Raw genomic sequence first — 23,223 nt, 5'->3', positions numbered from 1 at the left:
CAAAAGGTGGTAACAGGTAGTATGCCATTTACGAATTATCATTTCAATTTGGAACTTCTTTTTCGATATCATAAATGTGAACCTCCATATTTCACATAAATGTGAACTTCCCCATCCAGAATGGGGAGTATGATTCCCAAGTAAGTGGAAATCTCTTTGCAATGCATTTATTGTATATAAGGGCAGGAAGGAGGACTAGGAAAATATAAACATATGAAAACACAAACTGTCAAACTTTTCCACACAGTTGCTTCATTACTAATATCCATCCTACTTCCATTGCCTATGGTGTTTCTCGTGCTCTTTGCTATCATAAAAATAGATTGCATAGGTCATGTGGTTTTCTTGCTCTTGTCTTTATTTGACATACTGAAAGAACAAATTGCTTTAGTAGATTGACTTTTCTTAGGAATTATCTTTTCCATCATTTCTATGTTCCTTTCTAGAAGCACCATATTCTTTGCATACAAGCCAAATTAAAGATGGGTACATACTTTCATAATATTTCCTTTTCTCAGAGAGGTGTTTCTTGCTCAGCCTATTTTAAAAAGTAACTCTACTCCACCCCAAATTCACCAGAATTTTTATCTTCCTTCTTTGCTTTGTTTTATTTAATAGTACTTATCACCATTTGCCATTCCATACTTTTACCCATCAGTTTGGTAGACTGCCTTTCTGCTATTAGAACATGAGCTCCACGTGGGCAGGACTCCGTCTCTGTTATCTTCACTGCTCTATTCTTAGTACTCAGAATATCTAGATCTATATCTGGCACATTTTATTCATTCAACAAATATTTGTCAAATGACTAAACTAAAAAGTCATTGGAACAGTGTAATAGAGGAAAAGAGAAACAATGCCATTGAGCCTGAATCCACATATTTGTATTTCAAATATCCTTTGAATAAACACTCATATATTTGCTTCTTTTTATTGCCATTGATAGATGTGCCTTATGACAAATTCGCTTATTTTTAAGCTTACATTGATAATCCTATATAATAAAAGCCTAATGTGCAAATTGACCAAAAGGTGGAACAACCAGTTGCTATGATGCACACTGACCACCAGGGGGCAGACACACAACACAGGATCTGCCTCAGCCTGCAGACCCCAGGCCAGCCAAGGCAGGTCCCAGTGGGGGCCCCCTGATCGCCCCGCTGGTCACCCCACAGAGGGAGGCGACCGGCGGCTGTGGCAGGGTGATTGGGGGGTGGGGTCAGTGAGCGGGCAGCGCCAGGCTGGCCATGGTGGGTGCCAGCGGGGGGGCCCCCCAATTTTCCTGCCAGTTGTCCCACAGATCGGCCCTGATCGCCGGCCAGGCCTATGGATCCTTCCCATGCACAAATTTCATGCATTGGGCCTCTAGTTTCATATATTCTGTGTGATTTTCTTACTTAAGAAAAACTTTGTAGGGAGTTATAATAGTAACTGTTTATACAGTAGTATTATAATAATTTATAATATAACTAGAGGCCCAGTGCATGAATTTGTGCACGGGTGGGGTCCCTCCACCTGACTGGTGATCGGGGCCGATCAGGGCTGTCTTGCCCAGTCCTGATTGGGGTTGATCAAGGCCGGTGGCTGGGGAGGAACTGCAGAAGGGACCACGGGAGGGCTCCAGGGCATGCCCATCCCTGTATAGCCCAGTCCCGATGGGCCAGACCCCAGCAGCAAGCTAACCTACCAGTCAGAGTATCTGCTTCCTGGTGGTCAGTGCACATCATAGCAACTGGTCAACTGTCTATCCCCTGGTGATCAGTGTATGTCATAGCGAGCGGTTGAGCGGCCTTAGCATATCACTAGCATATTACGCTTTAATTGGTTGAACAGACAACTGGACATCTGGACACTTAGCATATTAGGCTTTTATTATATAGGATAACTTCTATATATATAAAAGGCTAATATGCAAAGTGCCCCCTCAGGAGTTCAATCAGGAGACTGAGAGTTCGATTGCTCTCTATGATGTGTGCTGACCACCAGGGAGCAGCGTGGGATGAAGGAAGGCCCCGGCCAACAGCTGGAAGGCCCAAATCAGCCCTGATCACCAGCCAAGCCTAGGGACCCTATCCATGCACGAATTTTGTGCACTGGGCCTCTAGCTATTATATATTTATATGTACTATATTTATTATATATTTAATTTCTTAATAATAGTCATTATTACAACAATGAATTATTGCCTATTTATCCTTACTAAGAAGAATGAAAACATAGAAAGAATTCTAGTGGCCTTTGCCTGTGGTTGAAGAAGCTTATACTTGGAAGTGAAGAAAGTCCCATAATGGTTGAACCCTACTGAGTTCCAAGGAGAAATGTTCTTGATGATCCTGTTCTAAAGTGCTTTGCAAATATCCCCCTGCACGGCTGTGCAGCCCTACAAAAACAAGTTGCCAAAGCACAGCATGTGCACTGAACAAGTGTAGGCCACTGTCAGACTATATGTAAAAGAAAAGGGAGATACAAATCTTCATCTGTTAATAATTAAATTGAAATTGTAAAGAAACATAGCATATTGTTCTATAAGATATTTTTATTTTTATTTGTTTTTATTTTGGAGAAGAATGGAGCTCTCCACTTAATTTGGAGCACAATAACCAAATATGGTTAATTTCATAACAGGGAGATATCCACCAAATTTATCCCCTCCATGCCATATAGTTTTTAGATGATTTTTTAAGCAGAAAGCTACCATGAGGACAATGAAATTAAATGTAGCATATGGACAGGATAAACAACCTTAAAGACAAATTGCAAAGTAAAGAAAGCTTTTCCTACTCAAGTTGGCATACTAATTTTCTTTCCCCGATCTCACAACCTCCCACTACCAGAGCTTTAAAAATAACAACTCACGTTTTTATGGTTCACACACTTCATGAGGACCAGTTCCCGGTAAGCTCTCTTGGCATGTGTTTGGTTCTGAAAGGGTCTGCTGAGCTTCTTAATGGCCACATTTCTGTCAAGGACAGCATCATATGCAGCACTGCAAAGATCCAAGAATAATCCAGGATTAAAAACAAAAGAGTCCTTAGAATTCCTGCCTACAGAACTACTACTCAGATACTCTCTCCTCACATCACAGATCAACAAGGCTGTGAATAAAGATATAGAAGCATGGAACAGACTGTTGAATCTTGGAGGGAAGGTGAGGGTGGGTGGGAAGAGACCAACCAAAGGGAAAAAAAATATATATATATATATATCCCATGGACATAAGCAATAGGGTGATGTAGGCCTGGGGTGGGCAGGCAGGGGTGGCGAGGAAAGGGCTAGAAGGAATCAATGGAGTAAAAAGGGGGACACATGTAAAAAGGGGGATACATGTAAAACAATAAAGATTTTTTTAACAATAAGAAGATATGAGTGACCAATATAAAAAAAAAATTCTACTTGCAAGAATATAAATTTAAAAAAAGAAAGAAAGAAAAGGAATCGTGGCAAGAATACAACATATAATTGCATCAATGAGTGAGGACAAGAGAAGAAAGATAAGTGCTCAGCTCCCCCCCTAGCCACGTGACTGTGTGCGAGTTATTTCATCTCTCTAGGCTTGCAAGTCTCCTCTAGTCTGATGTGATAGTTAGGTTTTCTCTAGGTTCATCATTCTTTGGTTATTTTATGTGGACATTCATGTTTTCCCCATTCAAAGGTACCAGTTGTTAAGGTGTGATGTTGATTGCCATGAAAGCACAGGTTGGTTGAAACTCAAAGTTCCCTCATTAACTATAACAAAGCTCAAAATGGGGAATGCAATTAGAGGGGATTTCAGATGCATCAATAATATTTATTATTTAAATACAAACATGGAAATAAATGCCACTTACATTTGAAGCTTTCAAACTATTTGAGAATGATCATTTACCATGCTTTGAAATGGCAATCAATATATGGTCCTGTTTCTCCCATCCTCAGAATACATGGGTCAGGGACAAATGAGGAAGTAGGTCTCTTCTTGCTATCATACTTCATGACCTGCTCACAAATGTTTTTCCCATCCTTGCCACTCTCAGTTGTGTTGAATTGTCTGAGTTGCCAGGAAGGGCTGTCTTAGTTTCCAGGAATGACATAGCAACTAGTGTCCCCACAACATCTACTGAATCGGAAGTGACATTTACAATTTAAGGTTAATACCACTAAACTGAAAGACAAACAAAAACGATAACTGTGTTGTAAGATAACGATACACTCACAGGGTAAGGCAGGACAAAGTCTCAGAGTTCCTCTGATCCATGCCTCCATTTAGCACTTATTCCTCTCCAAAATATCTCCATCAAAAGTCCCGCCAGTCTCTGCTTGAGCATCTCCAAAAACTTGAGCCCCGTTAACATTAAGGCAGCTCCTTCTGCTGTTGAACAGCTTTGAGAGTTATAAATGCCATTATTCTACTAAGCAGAGTTGTCTTTCCATGGGATGTATTGATCACTGTCTGCCCTGCCTTCCAGGGCAACTCAAAGTGAAGTATTTCCTTTTCCTTATGATAGACCCACAATGCTTGAAGCCTTTAAAAGACTGAGCACAATGCCTGGCTGGCCTATAAGCACTCAATAACACTAAGCTTATCTTGCTTTTCTCCTAAATCTTTTCTTCCTTAAGCTAAATATCACCAGTGTCCCTACCACCATTTGTCAGAATGTGATTTCAAAGCCCATCTCCATCTGGTCAGTTCCTCAGAATATATTCCAGGCTGTGAATGTCATCTAAAAATGTGAGCCCTACACTAAATCAACATTGCTACTCTAGGCATGGAGTGTCAGTGAAGGGTAAGGCTATCAACTCTCTCAGAAACTCAGTCGCTCATTCATTATGTTGACACAGTTAATACAAGGAAGTCTATCCTGGCTTCTTTGAAAACCACACATTGCACACCATTGACTCACAGTGAGGGTATGTGAAATGAAAATTCTGTCTTAAAAAAAAACAACCTGTGCTGCTATTTAACTCTGTATGTCAGCACTGGTACTTTTGTTCTTATTTGTTCTTGTTAACTTACCAATGGCAGAATAGGTAAAGGAATCAGATGGACCTGCAGCCTATAGGTAGTGCACAAGGACAACAATGGATTTGGAAATACAGAAATTATAATTTTTTAATTAAATATTTATTGTTCAGATTATTACACTTGTTCCTCTTTTCCCCCCATAGCTCTCCTCCACCCAGTTCCCATCCCTCCCACTGTCCTCATCCATAGGTGCACGATTTTTGTCCAGTCTCTTCCTGCACCCCCACACCCCTTTCCCCGCAAGAATTGTCAGTCCACTCCCTTTCTATGCCCCTGGTTCTATTATATTCACCAGTTTACTCTGTTCATCAGATTTTTTATTCACTTGATTTTTAGATTCACTTGTTGATAGATATATATTTGCTCTTCATAATTTTTATCTTTACCTTTTTCTTCTTCTTCTTCTTAAAGAATACCTTTCAGCATTTCATATAATACTGGTTTGGTGGTGATGAACTCCTTTAGCTTTTTCTTATCTGTGAAGCTCTTTATCTGACCTTCAATTCTGAATGATAGCTTTGCTGGATAAAGTAATCTTGGTTGTAGGTTCTTGCTATTCATCACTTTATTTCTTGCCACTCCCTACTGGCCTTCATAGTTTCTCTTGAGAAATCAGCTGACAATCGTATGGGTACTCCCTTGTAGGTAACTGACTGTCTTTCTCTTGCTGCTTTTGAGATTCTCTCTTTGTCTTTTGCCCTTGGCATTTTAATTATGATGTGTCTTGGTGTGGCCCTCTTTGAATTCCTTTTGTTTGGGGTTCTCTGTGCATCCTGGACTTGTACATCTATTTCTTTCACCAGATAGGGGAAGTTTTCTGTCATTAGTTCTTCAAATAGGTTTTCAATATCTTGCTGTCTCTCTTCTTCTGGCAACCCTATAATTCAGATGTTGGTGCGCTTGAAATTGTCCCAGAGGCTCCTTACACTATCTTCATATTTTTGGATTCTTTTTTCTTTTTGCTTCTCTGGTTGAGTATTTTTTGCTTCTACGTATTTCAAAGCTTTGACTTGATTCTTGCAATCCTCTTGTCTGCTGTTGGATCTCTGTATTTTATTCTTTATTTCAATCAGTGTATGCTTAATTTCTAGTTGGTCTTTTTTCATATCCTCCAGGGTCTCACTAAATTTATTGGCGGTTTCTAGAAAATTCTTGAAAAACCTTATAAGTGTGGTTTTGAACTCTATTATCCAGTAGTTTGCTTTCCTCCATTTCTGTCATTTGTATCCTGTTTCTTTGTCTCTGCATTTTTTATGCTTTCCTGTGTTGGTAGAGTGGCTTTGTGTGCTAAGTGTCCTATAGGGCCCAGTGGCTCAGCCTCCCCAATTACCTGAGGTGGACACTCTTGGTGCACCCCTATGTGGGCTTTGTGCACAGTCTTGTTGTAGTTAAGCCTTGATTGTTGTAGGTACCACTGGGAGGAATTGACCTCCAGGCCAATTGGCTATGAGAATCAGCTGTGTCTACGGTGGGAGAACTTCTGTGCTGAAGACATCCTTATGGGGCAAGACTTGCTTTGGTGGGGCTTTGGTGCTCACTGAGTCTGTCCCCTGAGTGTGTCCCTTATGGATCTGAGGAGTTGTAATCTGGATGGTCCCACTCTGACCACTGGGTACACTGGCTCTTGCATCTAAGGAGGTACTAATTTAGCCTCTGCCCGAGGCTACCCAGCAGGAGCTATGAGAAGATCTGCAGATTCCCCTTCCTTGTTTGGGGTTTGGAGGTACCCAGATGAGGCCCAGCTGTGAAGCAATGCAAGCTGCTGTGGTGCCTTGGGCCTTCTCTTGGAAGTTCTGGGTCTGTCTGGCCCAGCTGCAGTTTGTTAGGTAATTTTCAGATTGCAAAGGGCCAGGGCATTCATATGCAAAAGCCTCTGCCACAGCTTGGGTGGGGCGTGGTCTCAGGGAATCAACAGGGTGGAGCAAACAGCTATGGTTGATCCTCAGCCCTGCCCTAAGAGGCCCCATGTCTCAGTGTCCCTGTAATTGCTGCAAGCACCTCTGAGAGAAAGCCGTCCTCGAGTTCCAAGTTCTGCCCGCTGCCAGACAGTCCAGTTTCTCCCCGTATGAGTCTGGGTCCCCAGAGACTTCAGAACTTGAGTTCAGAGCAATTGGGGGCTTGTGACTCCCTCCCAATTCAAAAAGACAGCCATGTCTTCAGTTGCCAGCCCTTGCCGTGTGCGCCTCTGTACCTCTGCACTTTACTTCCGCACCTCCTCTGAGTCTCAGTGTGCTTTTATCTTTCCTTCTACTTGTAGAATTTCCACTCAGCCAGCCTTCCTGTAGTTCTGGATGATGTCCGTTTTGTCTTTTAGTTGTATTTTTGAAGTTGTTTTGGGAGGCAGCAATTTCCGGTGTTTACCTATGCCGCCATCTTGGTTTCTCCCAGAAATTATAATTTTTAAGGTTAAGCAATTTTACCAGCAGTAAACTGATAAAAATAGTCACCTTAAAGAGAAAAACACCACTAACTTTTAATCCAAAACAATTTAGTTAAAATCATTAAAATATCTAAAGAAAGAATAGCAATCAATCATAAAAGTGTATAAAAAGGAGTTAGAAAGGCAAATGCTGACGCTGCCTGGCCAAATAAGAGATTGCCTCCCAGGTAGATCAGAGGTCCTGCCAGCCAGCAGATGTTTGCATTCCTGTTGTGACTGTCAGAGACTGCAGCCTGCTAGCATTCTGATCAGCGTCTCCTCGGTCTGATTCCATCCTCTGCAATCAACGTTCTGCTTATCAGGCTCTCTTTCAGATGTTGCAGGCAAGAATAACGTCCATATTTGGTCAGTTTGACTGTCACATTTCTCATAGTTTAATAAATTGGCATCTGGTTTTTTATGTGAATTTTCAGTGAAGCTTGTCAATATGAGTTTCAGTCTGAGAGATACTGACCAGATCCTGCAAGATAATGGGACAGCCCTAGACTTCTTGTGGGATAACTGAGTATGGCAATTCCCGGCTTTCTGAGCAGTTATGACACTGGCCAGTTTCTCCTAGAAATGTTGTAGCATTCTCCCTCCCTCTGTGACCTCTTAAAGCAATTTTGGGTGTGAATTTCAGTACTGCTGCTTACCTGACACAAAGCTATGGGCAACCCACTTGCACTTTATGGCATCAGTTTCCCCATATTTATAATGGAGATAATAACAATTTCATGTATCTATAGTGCCTCACCTAGAGTGAGCACTCAAGAAATAATGACTATTGCTAGTTTTAAAAGTCAATGTCCTTGCTGGAGTCATTGTGTAATGCAGGGCAAGATCAACATAAATTTCTATAGTGTGTGTTATAATTGGATATTTATCTACTAACTAGAGGCCTAGTGCAAGAAAATTCATGCACTGGTGATGGGGGCGTCCCTCAGCCTGGCCTGCCCCTCTGACAGTCCAGGAGCCCTCAGAGGATGTCCTACTGATGGCTTAGCCTCTGGGGAAGGCCACCAACTGATCAGGGGAAGGCACTGTCCCCAGCACCCCCTTGCTGCTGCTGCCTCTGGCCTCCCTCTGTGGGAGGAGACCCAGAGATCAGGAGAAGGCTACCCTCCCATCATGCCTCTGTTGCTGCCACTGCCAGCCGCAAGGCTGCCTGAGCCTTAGCCCAGTCCTTGTAGTGGCAGCCACCATCAGCAGCTTGCCTGAGCCTCGGGCCGGCTCTGGGCAGTGGCAGCTGCCATCTGCTCCCCCAGTGCACCTACTGGTCAAGTCCCCGCCCACCCATACGCCTTGCCACTCATGCAGTTCCGCCCACCCCCACATGCCCATTGTGCACGCAGCCTCCTGGTGATGGGTTGTGATGGCATGAGGATGTCACACCATGAGGGCGTGACGGCATGAGGGCATGATGACCACATAGGCTTTTATTAGTATAGATCAGCATTTCTTAATCTGTCTATTAATTAAAATCCATTTAACTATACCACTATCTTGACATTTCACAAGTTTGCCCCATGATATAAAAGTCTGAGGCAAAAGCCTTGTTAAAATCTAGATACATTATAGCCATACAGTTCTATTACTTATCACTTTAATAAGCTATCCAAAATGATTTGGGGTTTTTTGTTGTTGTTTTTTGGTTTTTTAAATTTTTTTTAAATATTTATTTTATTGATTTTTTACAGAGAGGAAGGGAGAGGGATAGAGAGTCAGAAACATCGATGAGAGAGAAACATCCATCAGCTGCCTCCTGCAAACCCCCTACTGGGGATGTGCCCACAACCAAGGTACATGCCCTTGATGGGAATCGAACCTGGGACCCTTCAGTCCGCAGGCCAATGTTCTATCCACTGAGCCAAACCGGTCAGGGCAATGATTTGTTTTTAAGGAACTTCCTATTCCTAGTGATTAATCACTCACAGGGTATCTTTTTTAACCAATATGAGAACCAATGTCAACAGGTATCTCTTATCATCTCTTTCCTTCCTCTGAAAGAATAAGAATGTTGCCTGTATACAGTTGTGTGGTATGCTGTGGTTTGGCTCATTGAAATTCCATTTGACCACCTTGTATCATGTCTTCCTTCATCAAGGAGACTTAAGAGTTAAATATATAACTTCCAGATGCTTTTACAGCTAGAGCTCTGGATTCCAATAAGGTCCTGTGACACTGATGCAACTATGAAAGATTTGTAGGAAGAAGTGAGGGTGGTCATCTCCTAACACTGCTTGGTTGGCAAGCAAGGTCTCATGGAGATGTGAGATCTTCTTCTGAAGCAAAGATTGATATCACTCTCCAGAGTCTTGGCAGGAGGAGCTGAAGCACAGGCTGCGGTGGACTCCAGGTTCCAGGGCGCAGTCACTAGCACGATGGAGTAGTGACAGCAGAGGTGATGAGTGCACAGTTTCAGCTCTGTGATTCCCGAACCTCTGTTACAATCAGGTGTTCTGGTCTCAGAGGTAGAAGCTTTCCAGATGATTCTGCTCTAGCATGTCGGGGAATCATTTGGGAAACCCAGACTAGAGCTCACCTCTCTAGGCCTTCCAATGATTTTGCAAGCACCCAATTTACCATATTAAATCTCTGCCTACTGTAAATGTTCCTGTCTCCTGCCATGAACCCAGGCTGACACTACAGTCTTTCCCATTTTCTGTAATTCCTGAGTGATTACTGGCAGCAGTTTAGCAAATGCATCTTCACATTGGCATCATTGGTGCTGTACAGTAAGAAATTATGTCAGAGTAAGGGTCATACAGTTCATAAATGGATAAATGAGAAAATCAACAACTTATGTAAGAATCAAGGGAAAAGAAAAAAATGATATAGCTACAATAAAAAAAACCACAATGGAAGGTTTCAACTGTAGACTAAAAGAAGCGGAGGACCGAATTAGTGAGTTAGAAGATAGGGCAGAAAAACACACCCAATCTGAACAGCAACTGTAGAAAAAAATTAGAAAGCAGGAGGAGAGCCTAAGGGAGCTTTGGGACAACATGAAATGAAGTAACCTTCGGAGGGAAGGCATGGGAGGAGGGGTGGTAAGAGATCAACCAAGGGACTTATATGCATGCATATAAGCATAACCAATGGGCACAGACACTAGGGGGGTGAGGGCATGTGCTGGGGGGTGGCGGTGGCTGGGGAGAGGTCAATGTGGGGAAAAGGAGGCATATGTAATACTATATGTAATACTTTAAACAATAAAGAATTTTTTTAAAAGTGTCATTGGAGTATCTGAAACATCTTAAGCTATAGCCCAACAAACCAAATTCTGTCCTGAGATGTACCCCCGCACCTCTATTGCTCTTTTTCCATATTCCCACATTCTCACTTTGACCTTTTCCAGAGGCCTGGACCTTAGTTGAAAACTATAAAGAAATGTGCACCCAGTGCCCTCAAATATCTCATTTTCATGCCCAAATATTATTACGGAGACACTGATTCCACCATTGACAGCCATGCTGGTGAACTAGCTGAACTCACCTCTGCCTCAGGCTTTTGGGATTGTTTCTCCTGCCTGGCCCTATCCTGTGATTCAGGTTTCAGCCCAAGTGTCCTTCTCAGTAGAGACCCTCCCTATTCACCCCATCAGAACTCAATAGTTTGTTTGTTTGTTGGGGTTTTTTGGAGGGGATTATTTTTTGATTGGTTATTTTTATCTTTGAATAGATTGGCTGTATCATTTTGGTTATATATTGTTAGGGATGCTTTTGATTACAAGTAATAGAACTCTAATTAATAGTGACTTAAGTAATAAAGACATTAATTATATAACAGAAAGTCTAGAAGTAGGCATATCCAGGTTTCAGGGATACATTATAACTTTTGTGAGCCCCAAGCACTTTTGGCTTCTGATTTTCTGCAAATATGTTCTCAGCATATTGGAGGAAGAAAGCCAATTATAGAACTGCATTAAGTGCATCAAAGGGAAGTGTAGGTGCTGTGATGCATGCTAAGATTCCCCTTCAGAAATAAACGACTTATTGTCCCAGCAGCTGGAAGTGCTGCTGCAGACATCCCTCGGCTCTTATCCTCCTTTAGGTACAGCCTCTGCCTTTTTCATAGGCAGCCTTCATTCAGTGACTATTGAACATGAAACTATAAAACCCTGGCCACCCCCCAACTCAGGCTCCTTCCATCTTCAGAACTCCCAGGAGGGTCGGATAGGGCTTCTATTGAGATTGCATTGCAGCTAAACTTCTGTCTGCTTTCTTTTCCTTCTATTTCACATGAGTTAACCCCAAGTACACTCCCTAATAAATCTCCCACAAGTGATCACCATCTCCAAATGTATTTTCTGTGGAATACAACATTTGACAAGCAGCAATTCATGGTCAAATACAGCAATAAACCACGGAGTTCACCTGGATCTTTCTCTAAGTAAAAGGCAGGGTCCAATGGTAGATGAAGGTAGCAAAACTCAGAGCTCAACATCAAGAAAAGCCATTTCACCTGTGTAACAAACTAATCTAAATTATCAAGCCCAGTTACATAGATTCTTATTAAAACCATTTTGCACTTGATGGACAACACAGTTGAAACTAGGTAGTGTGTGGGGCTCAAAAGCCAAGCCCTCAAAACAGAGCTCTTCCAAACACTAGTAATTGAACTGCTAGTGCTTTATAGCTCTTCAGCGAACTAGTGATGTGGAGATCACACAAAGACTTGATGAAGGATATGAACTCATGCTCAACAAATCATCACCATAGAAATCAGAGCAGGATACAAAATTAATATCCAGAAATCAAGTGTATTTCTGTACCCAGGAACAAACTATCATAGAGAGAAATTAAGAAAACAATCCCTTGCCAAAAACTGGTTTGGCTCAGTGGATAGAGCATCGGCCTGGGGACTGAAGGGTCCCGGGTTCGATTCCGGTCAAGGGCATGTACCTGGGTTGCGGGCATATCCCCAGAGGGAGATGTGCAGGAGGCAGCTGATCAATGTTTCTGACTCTCTATCTCTCTCCCTTCCTCTCTGTAAAAAATCAATAAAATATATTTAAAAAAAAGAAAAGAAAACAATCCCATTTACAATTGCATCAAAAAAATAAAATACCTAGGAATAAATTTAGGAATAAATTTAACCAAGCAGGTGAAAAACCTATCCTCTGAAAACTATAAGACATTGGTGAAAAAATATTGAAGATACAAATAAATGAAATGGAAGCATATACATGCTCACAGATAGAAATTAACATTAATAAATTAACTTTATTAATTAACATTAATTATTAACATTATTAAAATGTCCATACTACCCAAAGCAATTGACAGATTCAGTGGAAATATCAGAGATTCTGGAAATATCAGGGGGTACTAGAAATATCAGGGGTAATGCTTTGTGAAGTATATGATTGTCTAATCACTATATTATGCACCTGAAATGAATACAAAATAATGAAGGTAAATTGTAATTTAAAAATTAAAATATATCCAACACCCATTTTTGATAAAAGCTCTCAGCAAGGTGGGAGTAGAAGGATCATACCTCAACATAATAAAAGCCATATATGACAGGCCCACAGCCAACATCATACTCAATGGACAAAAACTAACACCATTTCCCCTAAGAACAGGAACAAGACAGGGATGCCCCCTCTCACCACTCCTGTTCAACATAGTACTGGAAGTGTTAGCCATTGCAATTCGGCAAGAAGAAGAAATAAAAGGCATCCAAATTGGAAAAGAGGAAGTAAAACTGTCCTTATTTGCAGACGACATGATATTATACATACAAAACCCTAGAGACTCCATCAAAAAGCTACTAGACTTAATACATGAATTTGGCAATGTAGCAGGATACAAAATTAACCCCAAGAAATCTGAGGCATTTCTATACACCAATAGTGAACTTTCAGAAAGAGAGATTATAAAAACAATCCCGTTTACCATCGCACCAAAAAAATTAAGCTATCTAGGAATAAACTTAACTAAAGAGGTAAAAGACCTCTACTCAGAAAACTGCAGGACGTTGAAAAAAGATATAGAGGAAGACATAAACAGATGAAAGAACATACCGTGTTCATGGATTGGTAGAATCAACATCATTAAAATGTCCATACTACCCAAAGCAATCTATAAATTCAACACACTTCCCATTAAAATACCAACGGCATACTTCAGAGATCTAGAACGAACTCTCCAAAAATTCATCTGGAATAAAAAAAGACCCCAAATAGCTACAGCAACCCTGAAAAAGACCAAAGTAGGTGGGATCTCAATACCAGATATCAAGTTGTATTACAAAGCCACTGTTCTTAAAACTGCCTGGTACTGGCACAAGAATAGGCATATAGATCAATGGAATAGAATAGAGAGCCCAGAAATCGGCCCGAACCAATATGCTCAATTAATATTTGACAAAGGAGGCAAGAACATACAATGGAGCCAAGATAGTCTCTTCGATAAATGGTGTTGGGAAAATTGGACAGATATATGCAAGAAAATGAAACTAGACCACCAACTTACACCATACACAAAAATAAACTCAAAATGGATAAAGGACTTAAATGTATGACAGGAAACCATAACAATTCTAGAAGAATCCAAAGGCAACAAAATCTCAGACATATGCCGAAGCAATTTCTTCACTGATACAGCTCCTAGGGCACTTGAAACTAAAGAGAAAATGAACAAATGGGACTACATCAAAATAAAAAGCTTCTGCACAGCAAAAGAAACCATCAACAAAACAACGAGAAAACCCACTGTGTGGGAAAACATATTTGCCAATGTCATATCTGATAAGGGCCTAATCTCCAAAATTTATAGGGAACTCATACAACTCAACAAAAGGAAGATAAACAATCCAATCAAAAAATGGGCAAAGGACCTAAATAGACACCTTTCAAAAGAGGACATTCAGAAAGCCAAGAGACATATGAAAACATGCTCAAAGTCACTAATCATCCGAGAGATGCAAATCAAAACAACAATGAGGTACCATCTCACACCTGTCAGACTGGCTATCATCAACAAATCAACAAACGACAAGTGCTGGAGAGGATGTGGAGAAAAGGGAACACTTGTGCACTGCTGGTGGGAATGCAGACTGGTGCAGCCACTATGGAAGACAGTATGGAGTTTCCTTAAAAAACTGAAAATGGAACTCCCATTTGACCCTGTGATCCCACTCCTAGGAATATATCCCAAGAAACCAGAAACACCAATCAGAAAGAATATATGCACCCCTATGTTCATAGCAGCACAATTCACCATAGCTAAGATCTGGAAACAGCCTAAGTGTCCATCAGTAGATGAATGGATTAGAAAACTGTGGTACATCTACACAATGGAATACTATGCTGCTCTAAAAAGGAAGGAACTCTTACCATTTGCAACGGCATGGATGGAACTGGAGAGCATTATGCTAAGTGAAATAAGCCAGTCAATGAAGGAAAAATACCACATGATCTCATCATTCATGGATAATAGAGACCATTATAAACTTTTGAACAATAATAGATACAGAGGCAGAGCTGCCTCAAACAGATTGTCAAACTGCAGCGGGAAGGCCGGGGAGGGTTGGGGGGCAGGAGGTAGGGGGGTAAGAGATCAACTAAAGGACTTGTATGCATGCATATAAGCATAACCAGTGGACATAAGACACTGGGGGATAGGGGAGGCTAGGGGACTGTCTAGGGCGGGGGGATAAAATGGACACATATGTAATACCCTTTGTAATACTTTAAACAATAAATTAAAAAAAATAAAAAAAATAATAATAAAAAATAAAAATTAAAATATAAAAAAATTTATAAATAAAGATGCTTCAGCAAGGTAATCCCTATTTTCTTGGCATCCTTCATAATTCTGATTGAAGAACAACTTTTTGTAAACACATCCTAATTTTTAGATGCATTTTTTTTCCTGCAAAATCACTTGGAAATCTTTAATCATAGTATTCAGTAAATGGAGTACCACAATATTTTAGCTCTTGAAACATCTAGGTAATAAGCAAAACTTGCAATAAAAGCACACTAAAATGTGCTGAAAGAAAATGAGGCAAGAAAGGAACTGAACATATCAAATATTGAGTTCTCAAAGGAAAATATTTAATTTTTAATTCCATAAATATGGAATTAAGTTATTCCATAACTAGTGAGGATAATTTTTAGATAGAGTTTCTAATTTTATAATATGTTTATATTCTCAATAGGATTTGATGGAATTCCTAATTTCAGAATATTTTTATGCTGCACTTCATCAGAATATTATAAAGGCCTATATTTTTCCAATATCTAAATTTGGCAAAACATTAACAAGATCATAAATATAGGCAACCTCTCTGACAAGTTCTGTCTTACAATATGATTAATTAATAAAGAAATTCTAAATGAAGGAGGGCAGTTTCTGTGAAAAAAAACCTGGGCTGAACCACTTATCCTATATAATAAAAGGTAATATGCAAATTGACCCTCATGCCATAACACCATCATAAGATGGTGGCGCACACAGTGGGGGCAGGGCAGCAGAGGCAGGACCAGCAGCCGCTCTGCACAACTTCCACCGGGGTTCCTGCAGCCCCGCGGGGGCACAGGGTCCCAGTGGCTGCTTTGCACTGCTTCCGCTGGGGTTTCCATGGCCCCACATGCACGCTGCAGGGGTGGGGCCCAGAGGCTGCTGTGCATAGCCCAGAGGTGGGGCATCGGGCGGCACTCCAGGACTCAGGGCCATCCGTGGTGTGCCGGCCACGCGGGGCAGGATTTTGGGACTCGGGGTGGTCCCATGGTGCAGAGGGGGGTGGGAAGAGTCCCAGATCTCGCACAATTTCGTGGGACAGGTCACTAGTATGTAATAATACAAACATAAACTAGAATTGAGACTATATTTGTTCTTATCAGGCATCTTAGCCCATTTGGAGACTATTTTTTAAATAAAAATATTAGGATCTATATTGAAGGTGTCACTAGTTATTTAAAATTTAGTAACCATATTATGCAATTTTGGAGATTTCCAGAAATTAAAAAAGGATAAAAATAATAAAATCACATGTAAAAAATGAGCTCTTCTGAAAATAGCAGTGAAACACTATTACAGACAGATAGGGGTGGACAGAAAGCTTCAGTTGATTAACATACATGAGGACATATCAAGAATAACTTTCTCATGTTATATTTTTAATATTTAGGCAATGAATATAATAAATTTTATTTGTATTTTTAAGTTAATCAAATTTCAATAGCACTATTTTTACATCCCTAAATTAGAGATAACTCATATGGTCCCCTGCCACTCAGGACCACTGTGCTTCTGGTTAAAGAAGCTTTTACACATTGTTTCTATAATATGGAAGAGGCAGAAGCAAGGGCTTGCTTTTCCAAGATTACTGCTACATCCCTACCTTTGGTCATTTCCTGGCAATAAATTTAAAGTGTGGTTTATATTCAATATTTTTTAATTTTATTTTTCAATTGAAATTTACATTCAGTATTATTCAGTATTATTTTAAATTAGTCTCAGGTACACAGCAAAGAGGTTAGACAATCATATAATTTACAAAGGTATCCTCCCAATATTTCCAGTACCCACCTGAATAGTTAGTTAAATATTTTTAACTAACTATACTTAGTTAAATATTTACCATACTTAGTTAAATATTTTTATTTTAACAAGATCTTCCCTCTAAATCTACATGGCAACTCAGGTGAGTATTAGAGCCTGGATGATGTCATTTAGCTATGGAGTTGAAATTTATTGAGCACATCACCTTTATTTGTTCAAGTAGCTACTTTGAAATAGTGACTTAAGGTGGCCTGGTAGAAAGAAGGTGCTGTCTAAAATTAATAAACGAAGGACAGTAAGATGCTCCTTTGGCTCACAGGTTGCTACTATGTCTTGACGCCTGCAAAACTGATGAGACCCATTAAGTGACCCACGAGAATCACAAATGGTTCCTGCACATGGGACGTACAATTATGACAGGAATAAACGTCATGGCCCGGCCCGTGGGCCTACTCTCTCTTGCTCTAAGGCTGCACCAGCACGCGGTTCTGGCTGTAGGAATGCCCTCCAAGTCTGAATGGCCTCAAACCTCTCCCAGCAGATGTAAAATGTGTATTAGCTATTATTTATGCCCCCCTGGACTTCTTTCCTTCATTACTACTCTGGCCCTCTTTGTGTACTATTTATCTTTATTCACTTCCCCTACGCTAATATTTATGAAATTGAACTCTCTCTGCAACAGTTTGCATTTGTACCATCATCATGGTGGACTTATATATTGCCTTTTATTGCTTTTGTTTTTCCTATCCTCCAAGTTGTGCTCCTTATAGTTGTGCTCCTTAATGGCCCACATCCTGAAGGATTTGGCTCTGTATCTCCTACATGTTTGTTAAATGACATTGTATCTGTAACTGCTAAGCATTTATTTCCAGAGCTTTAAATGTTAGGAAGAGGGCATTATAAAAGCAAAAGGAGACAAAAGTTTAAACTGAGCAGCTACTTTAAAACAATGCGGTGTTACACAGATGCCAAAACATTATCTCTAGCTAAAATATCTTTCTCAAAGCTCCTGACTCACAGATATAACTGCCTACTGAACACCTCTAACTTGGTGACCCAGAAAGACCTGAAAATTAATAGTCCCCAAGCAACAAATCTTTGATTTCTCTCTTAATGTTAAATTGCCCTCCTCCAATCTTTCTCTTATATACCCATTTGTTCAAGTTTAGAAGGGAACTCAATTTTACTCTTTTCGCATCTCCTCCCCTTATCCAACCATGAAGATGGCTTGTATTTACCTTCAATGTATATTTCCCGATCCACTAAATTCAAACTATTTCTTTTCTTTTTCTTTTTCTTTTTTTGTGCCGTGACTCAAATACAAAGCAAGTCTAACTCCACTTCCATTACCATGTTGTCACATGTACTACCGACTGCCCCTTAAATGGTCTCTTTTTCATTAATGAGTGCTTTTCAACCCATACTTCACCTTTCTCAGTCCCATTATATCTAAGTTGGGCTAGCACTGCCATATTATTTTGTGTCTGAGAATCCTGCTTAATTTGAGCACTTATCAGAAAACTCTTGATTATAACAGAATTAATGAAAATAACTTATAAAACTTCATAAAGTTGTTATGAAAATTAAGTTAGCTTCACTTAAAAAAAAACCCAAAAAACTAATACCACTGCTTAATTGTAAGTCCCATAACATGAGTTGTGGGCACCATTTTTCCCCCAGTTTTATTGAGATATAATTGACATTCAAAATTATATTAAGGTGTATGACATAATTATTTAATATACATATATATTACAAAATGATTACAAGTATAGTTAATACAGAACTACAAATATTTTTCTTATGATGAGATCTACTCTTGTAGAAACTTTCAAGTGTACAGCATTGTTAATTATAGTCACCATGCTGTGCATTACATTCCCCAAACTTACTTATTTGTAAATGGGAGTTTGGATCTCTGACCACCTTTACCCATCCTCTGCTCTCCTGATCCTCAACTCTGGCAAAAATGAATCTGCTCTCTGTATCGATGAGTTCAGTTATTTTTTATTCCACATGTAAGTCATATACTATTTGTCTTTCTCTATTTGACTTCACTTATCAGAATGCCCTCAAAATCCATTCATGTCGCAAATGGCAGGATTTACTTTTTTAAATGGCTGAATAATATTCCAGTATATATACATTTTCTTTTTTTAATATATTTTATTGATTTTTTACAGAAAGGAAGGGAGAGAGATAGAGAGTTAGAAACATCGATGAGAGAGAAACATCAATCAGCTGCCTCCTGCACATCTCCCACTGGGAATGTGCCCGCAACCCAGGTACATGCCCCTGACCGGAATCGATCCCAGGACCCTTCAGTCCGCAGGCCGACGCTCTATCCACTGAGCCAAACCGGTTTCAGCCATTTTCTTTTCTTGTTTTATTTTGTTTGTTTTTTTGTTAATCACCTGAGGATATTTTTCCATTGATTTTTAGATAGTATGGAAGGGAGGGAGGGAGAAAGAGAAACATCAATGTGAGAGAGACACACTAATTGGTTGCCTCCTGCAAGTACTCCAACTGGGGCCAGAGATCAGACCTGCAACTCAGGTACGTGCCCTTGACTGGGAATCCACATCCCTTTGGTGCACAGGCCGGCACTCTAACCACTGGGCAACACTAGCCAGGGAGAATATACATTTTCTTTAACAATTCAGCCATCAATGAACACTGAGTTTATTTCCATCTGTTGGGTATTACAAATATGCTGCAATGAGAGTCTTGTTCACCTCTGCATTGTGAGTATAGTTTAGCGTCTGGCATACAGTTGACCCCACATAAGTACTTGTTAAACAAGTAAACCGATGATTGAAGCACTCCTAATAGTAGAGCAGAGTGAACTGATAGCTCAGAATTTTATAAACATGAGTCAGATAGTTTTAAAGTATGTTAAGTGCTATGCTTCATCTTTAAATTCATGTAAAAATCTGCATTTTAATTCCATATGTATCCACATTTGTTTTAATATAAAATTTCATTTCCCCATCATTTCAATCTTCACTTGAAATTTGAGTTCCAGGAAGACCTGCCATGTTTATCGTGGGGCTTGAGCACTCCTGGCCCACTGCCCTGCACACCTCCCTGCCCAGCCCCCACCCTGAGGCACAAAGACCCCAGTTTGAAATTGGACTGGGTTTCGTTTTTTTACCAAAATTTTATTAGCATTTTTATATAACAACAATGTGACTTTCACCAGTAAATATTTTCCAATTATCAAATCATTTATAAGGTTCACTTTAGCAAAATCAACTAGATTCATCCTCACTATTGATTTGAAGCCTAGGTAAATCCAAAATGGGAACAGTTGATATAATTGTTGACATTCGCTCAAAAGAGAACTAGCAAATATCACATGATCTTGCTTATATGTGGAATATAATGAACAAAATAAATTTACAAACAAAATAGATCCAGAGACATGGAAGCATGCAACAGACTGAGGATTCTCAAAGAAATGGGGGAGAGGGAGGTAGGAGTGGGAGCAGGAAGGAATTAACCAAAGAACTTATATGCAAATATGCAAAACCCATGGACTCAGACAACAGTGGGGTAAAGGCCTAGAGAGGAGGAGGAGAGGGTTAATGTGGGGGGGGGGGCATCTGTAATACTTCAACGATAAAGATAAATTAAAAATAATAATAATAGTAAGTCCTAGGGCTGTCATGTACATCATGGTGACTATTAAAGAATAAAAATAAATAAATGGTGAAAAACAAAAAGAGAGAGAACTAAACATAAGTCATTTTGATTTTATTGTATTGTTATTCCAATAATCCTAGAAACCAAGATTGGGTTTCATCCTTGAGCTGCTATTAATTTAAGCTGGAAAAACCCTGGGTTTCTAACTTTTATGCATGCAATAATTTTGTAAGTTAGGCACTCTTATCACTCCTATTGTTCAAGTAAAAAAAAAAAGAAAAGTTTAATAACAATAAGTATTTATTTGTTCTAAGAAGTTTTTCTTCCATTCATTTGCTTCTATAGTTCCTAACATTTTAGACTCCCTTGATCCCCACTAAAACCATATAAAATGAGTATTATTATAGTCTTGTTAGAGCTATTTTTACTATTCTTGCAACTTTTCCACACATTGAAATTATTTTGAAATGAAAGGTAAAACATTTTTGTTATAAATATATAACAAAAAAATCTGGAATTTATTAGAATTTTCTACAATTTCCCTATTATTAAAGCAAAAACTATACATATTTGCAAGCCATTACACTAAGATTCCAGCCTTTCTGATTGTAATCTTACCATTAGTTCATTCTTTCATTCATTTATACATTTGATCAACAAATAGTTAAGTAACATTTATTTAGATAACTGAGAGAGTGATAATAGAAAAATAACATCATGATAATAACTATAATTTGCATTTATTTTCTGGATGGATAGAAATATTAACTTGCTGTATTTTATATATATATTTTGATTTTTTACAGAGAGGAAGGAAGAGGGATAGAGAGTTAGAAACATCGATGAGAGAGAAACATCGATCAGCTGCCTCCTGCACAACCCCCTCCTGGGAATGTGCCCACAACCAAGGTACATACCCTTGACTGGAATCGAACCTGAGACCTTTCAGTCTGCAGGCCGGCGCTCTATCCACCGAGCCAAACCAGTCAGGGCAACTTGCTGTATTTTTATAGACATTTGGTGAACTAGAGCTAAGGAAACTGAGGCACGGAATGGTTAAATAAATCACAAAACCATTTGTACATGAATGCTCTGCGGGTCAATTTCTCTCCTATTGAAGCTTTACTCTTTGTGTTTATAACAGAAACAAAATTGAACTTCCAGTAAATACTGAAAACCAAAACCGTAGAAAAATCACGAAATTGTTTTTTATAAGACTAATTTATTTGAGAAATGTGGTAAAAACAGATAAATAGATAGCAAATTCTGCAAGTGTTTGTAGTTCTTTGTTAGTTTAAAACAAACATGATTGTTCAGACAAGGTTTGGTCTATATAGTATTCTTCTCAGATAGCTTATGTCCCTGAGAATTTTAAACTGTGATAGAAAATTGGCATTTTGAGACTACACCATGGGATTTCTTTGCATAGCTATGAAAAAAAGTACCACACCAATCAAAGACAAGTATTGATTTTACTCCTAAATCAAGTATATCCACCTCTTGTACTCTTCACTGCTTCCTGTTAGTTGATGTCATTAACAGCCTGTTTACTAACCTCAAATAAATTTCCTGACCAGCTGGTTTTAGCAGCCCTCCCACTGCATCCTGCTTTTGTGGTATCGTGTGTACTCAGTTTAGGAACACAAGGTACCCAACACTCATAACTACCAAAATGGAAAAAAGATGTATTTATGTTCTCTTTTGTGAGGCACCCTGAGTTTAGAGAAAGGTCACAATGTACAAGATTCACTTTAACAGTAAAAGTCTCTTCTCACAAAGATTCTTTCTGTCATTGGTAAAAATGAAAGCATTGTGTATGTATGTATGTTTGTATGTGTGCATGCATGCACACATGTGCCTAAGCATTTTTTATTAATCATCTTATTCTGGAACACCATACTAATACATAAGTGAAACCATCTGACCACTTCTAGTCTGTTTCCTCTGGTGTTATAAAAATAATTCCTCTGTCTTTTGGCTAAGCACTTTAAGGAAACGGAATTCTATTACGGCCTTTCTTTTGTTAAGTTGAACTGATACTCACTGAAAATCAAGTTCACTTAAGGCTATTGCATAGTTATCTCTTTATTCACTCAGCAAATATTTACTGATCTTCTACCATATCTTTATTTTTACATATTAGATGTTTTTATTTGGATAAAGTAAAATACATCATAGAAGAAAGTTCAATTTAAATGTTAATAGATCATGTCATATGTTACAAAGTTAAGCAAAAACTGACTAATATTGATTGTGATAGATGCAAAAATGTACAAGTTAAGTTTCTTATACTCAAATATTGGGGAATACAAGATAGAAAAATAAAATACAAACTAGAAATATGTCCAAAATGAGAGAAGAAAATACTAGATGATCATGGAAAGGTCTAATGTTAAGGAAATATGCAGGAGAGAAAAGAGGATAATTGGCGGAAGTGGTGAAATGGGATGAGGTCTAGAAGCAAAGTGTAGGAATTAGTTTACGTGAGGTGAAACACTGTGCAGAGCAACATGGGAAAGTAGATCACATGGGTTCAGATGCCGGTATATAAGTGGATACGGTGGTGGAGGGGGCCTGTGGATGTTCGTTTCCGTTGGCTTTTAGGTTTGCAGTAAAATAGAAAGCAAGATCATTAG

General features: G+C 39.3%; 1 protein-coding gene across 18 annotated transcripts in view; it reads right to left on the bottom strand.

Annotated features, from left to right (window-relative positions):
• Positions 1 to 23,223, bottom strand: part of MAPK10 (mitogen-activated protein kinase 10) — a 284,798-nt gene that overhangs the window by 84,429 nt on the left and 177,146 nt on the right. For all 18 annotated transcript variants that reach the window (XM_081110000.1, XM_081110013.1, XM_081109999.1 and 15 more), the window contains one exon: positions 2,857 to 2,986. In XM_081110000.1, the coding sequence (XP_080966126.1) occupies positions 2,857 to 2,986 (130 nt within the window). The remainder of the gene's footprint in view (positions 1 to 2,856; positions 2,987 to 23,223) is intronic.

Source organism: Myotis nattereri, assembly GCF_964212035.1.
Source record: "Myotis nattereri genome assembly, chromosome: 1".
Classification (NCBI taxonomy): domain Eukaryota; kingdom Metazoa; phylum Chordata; class Mammalia; order Chiroptera; family Vespertilionidae; genus Myotis; species Myotis nattereri.
This window is presented reverse-complemented; position numbering and strand designations above follow the sequence as displayed.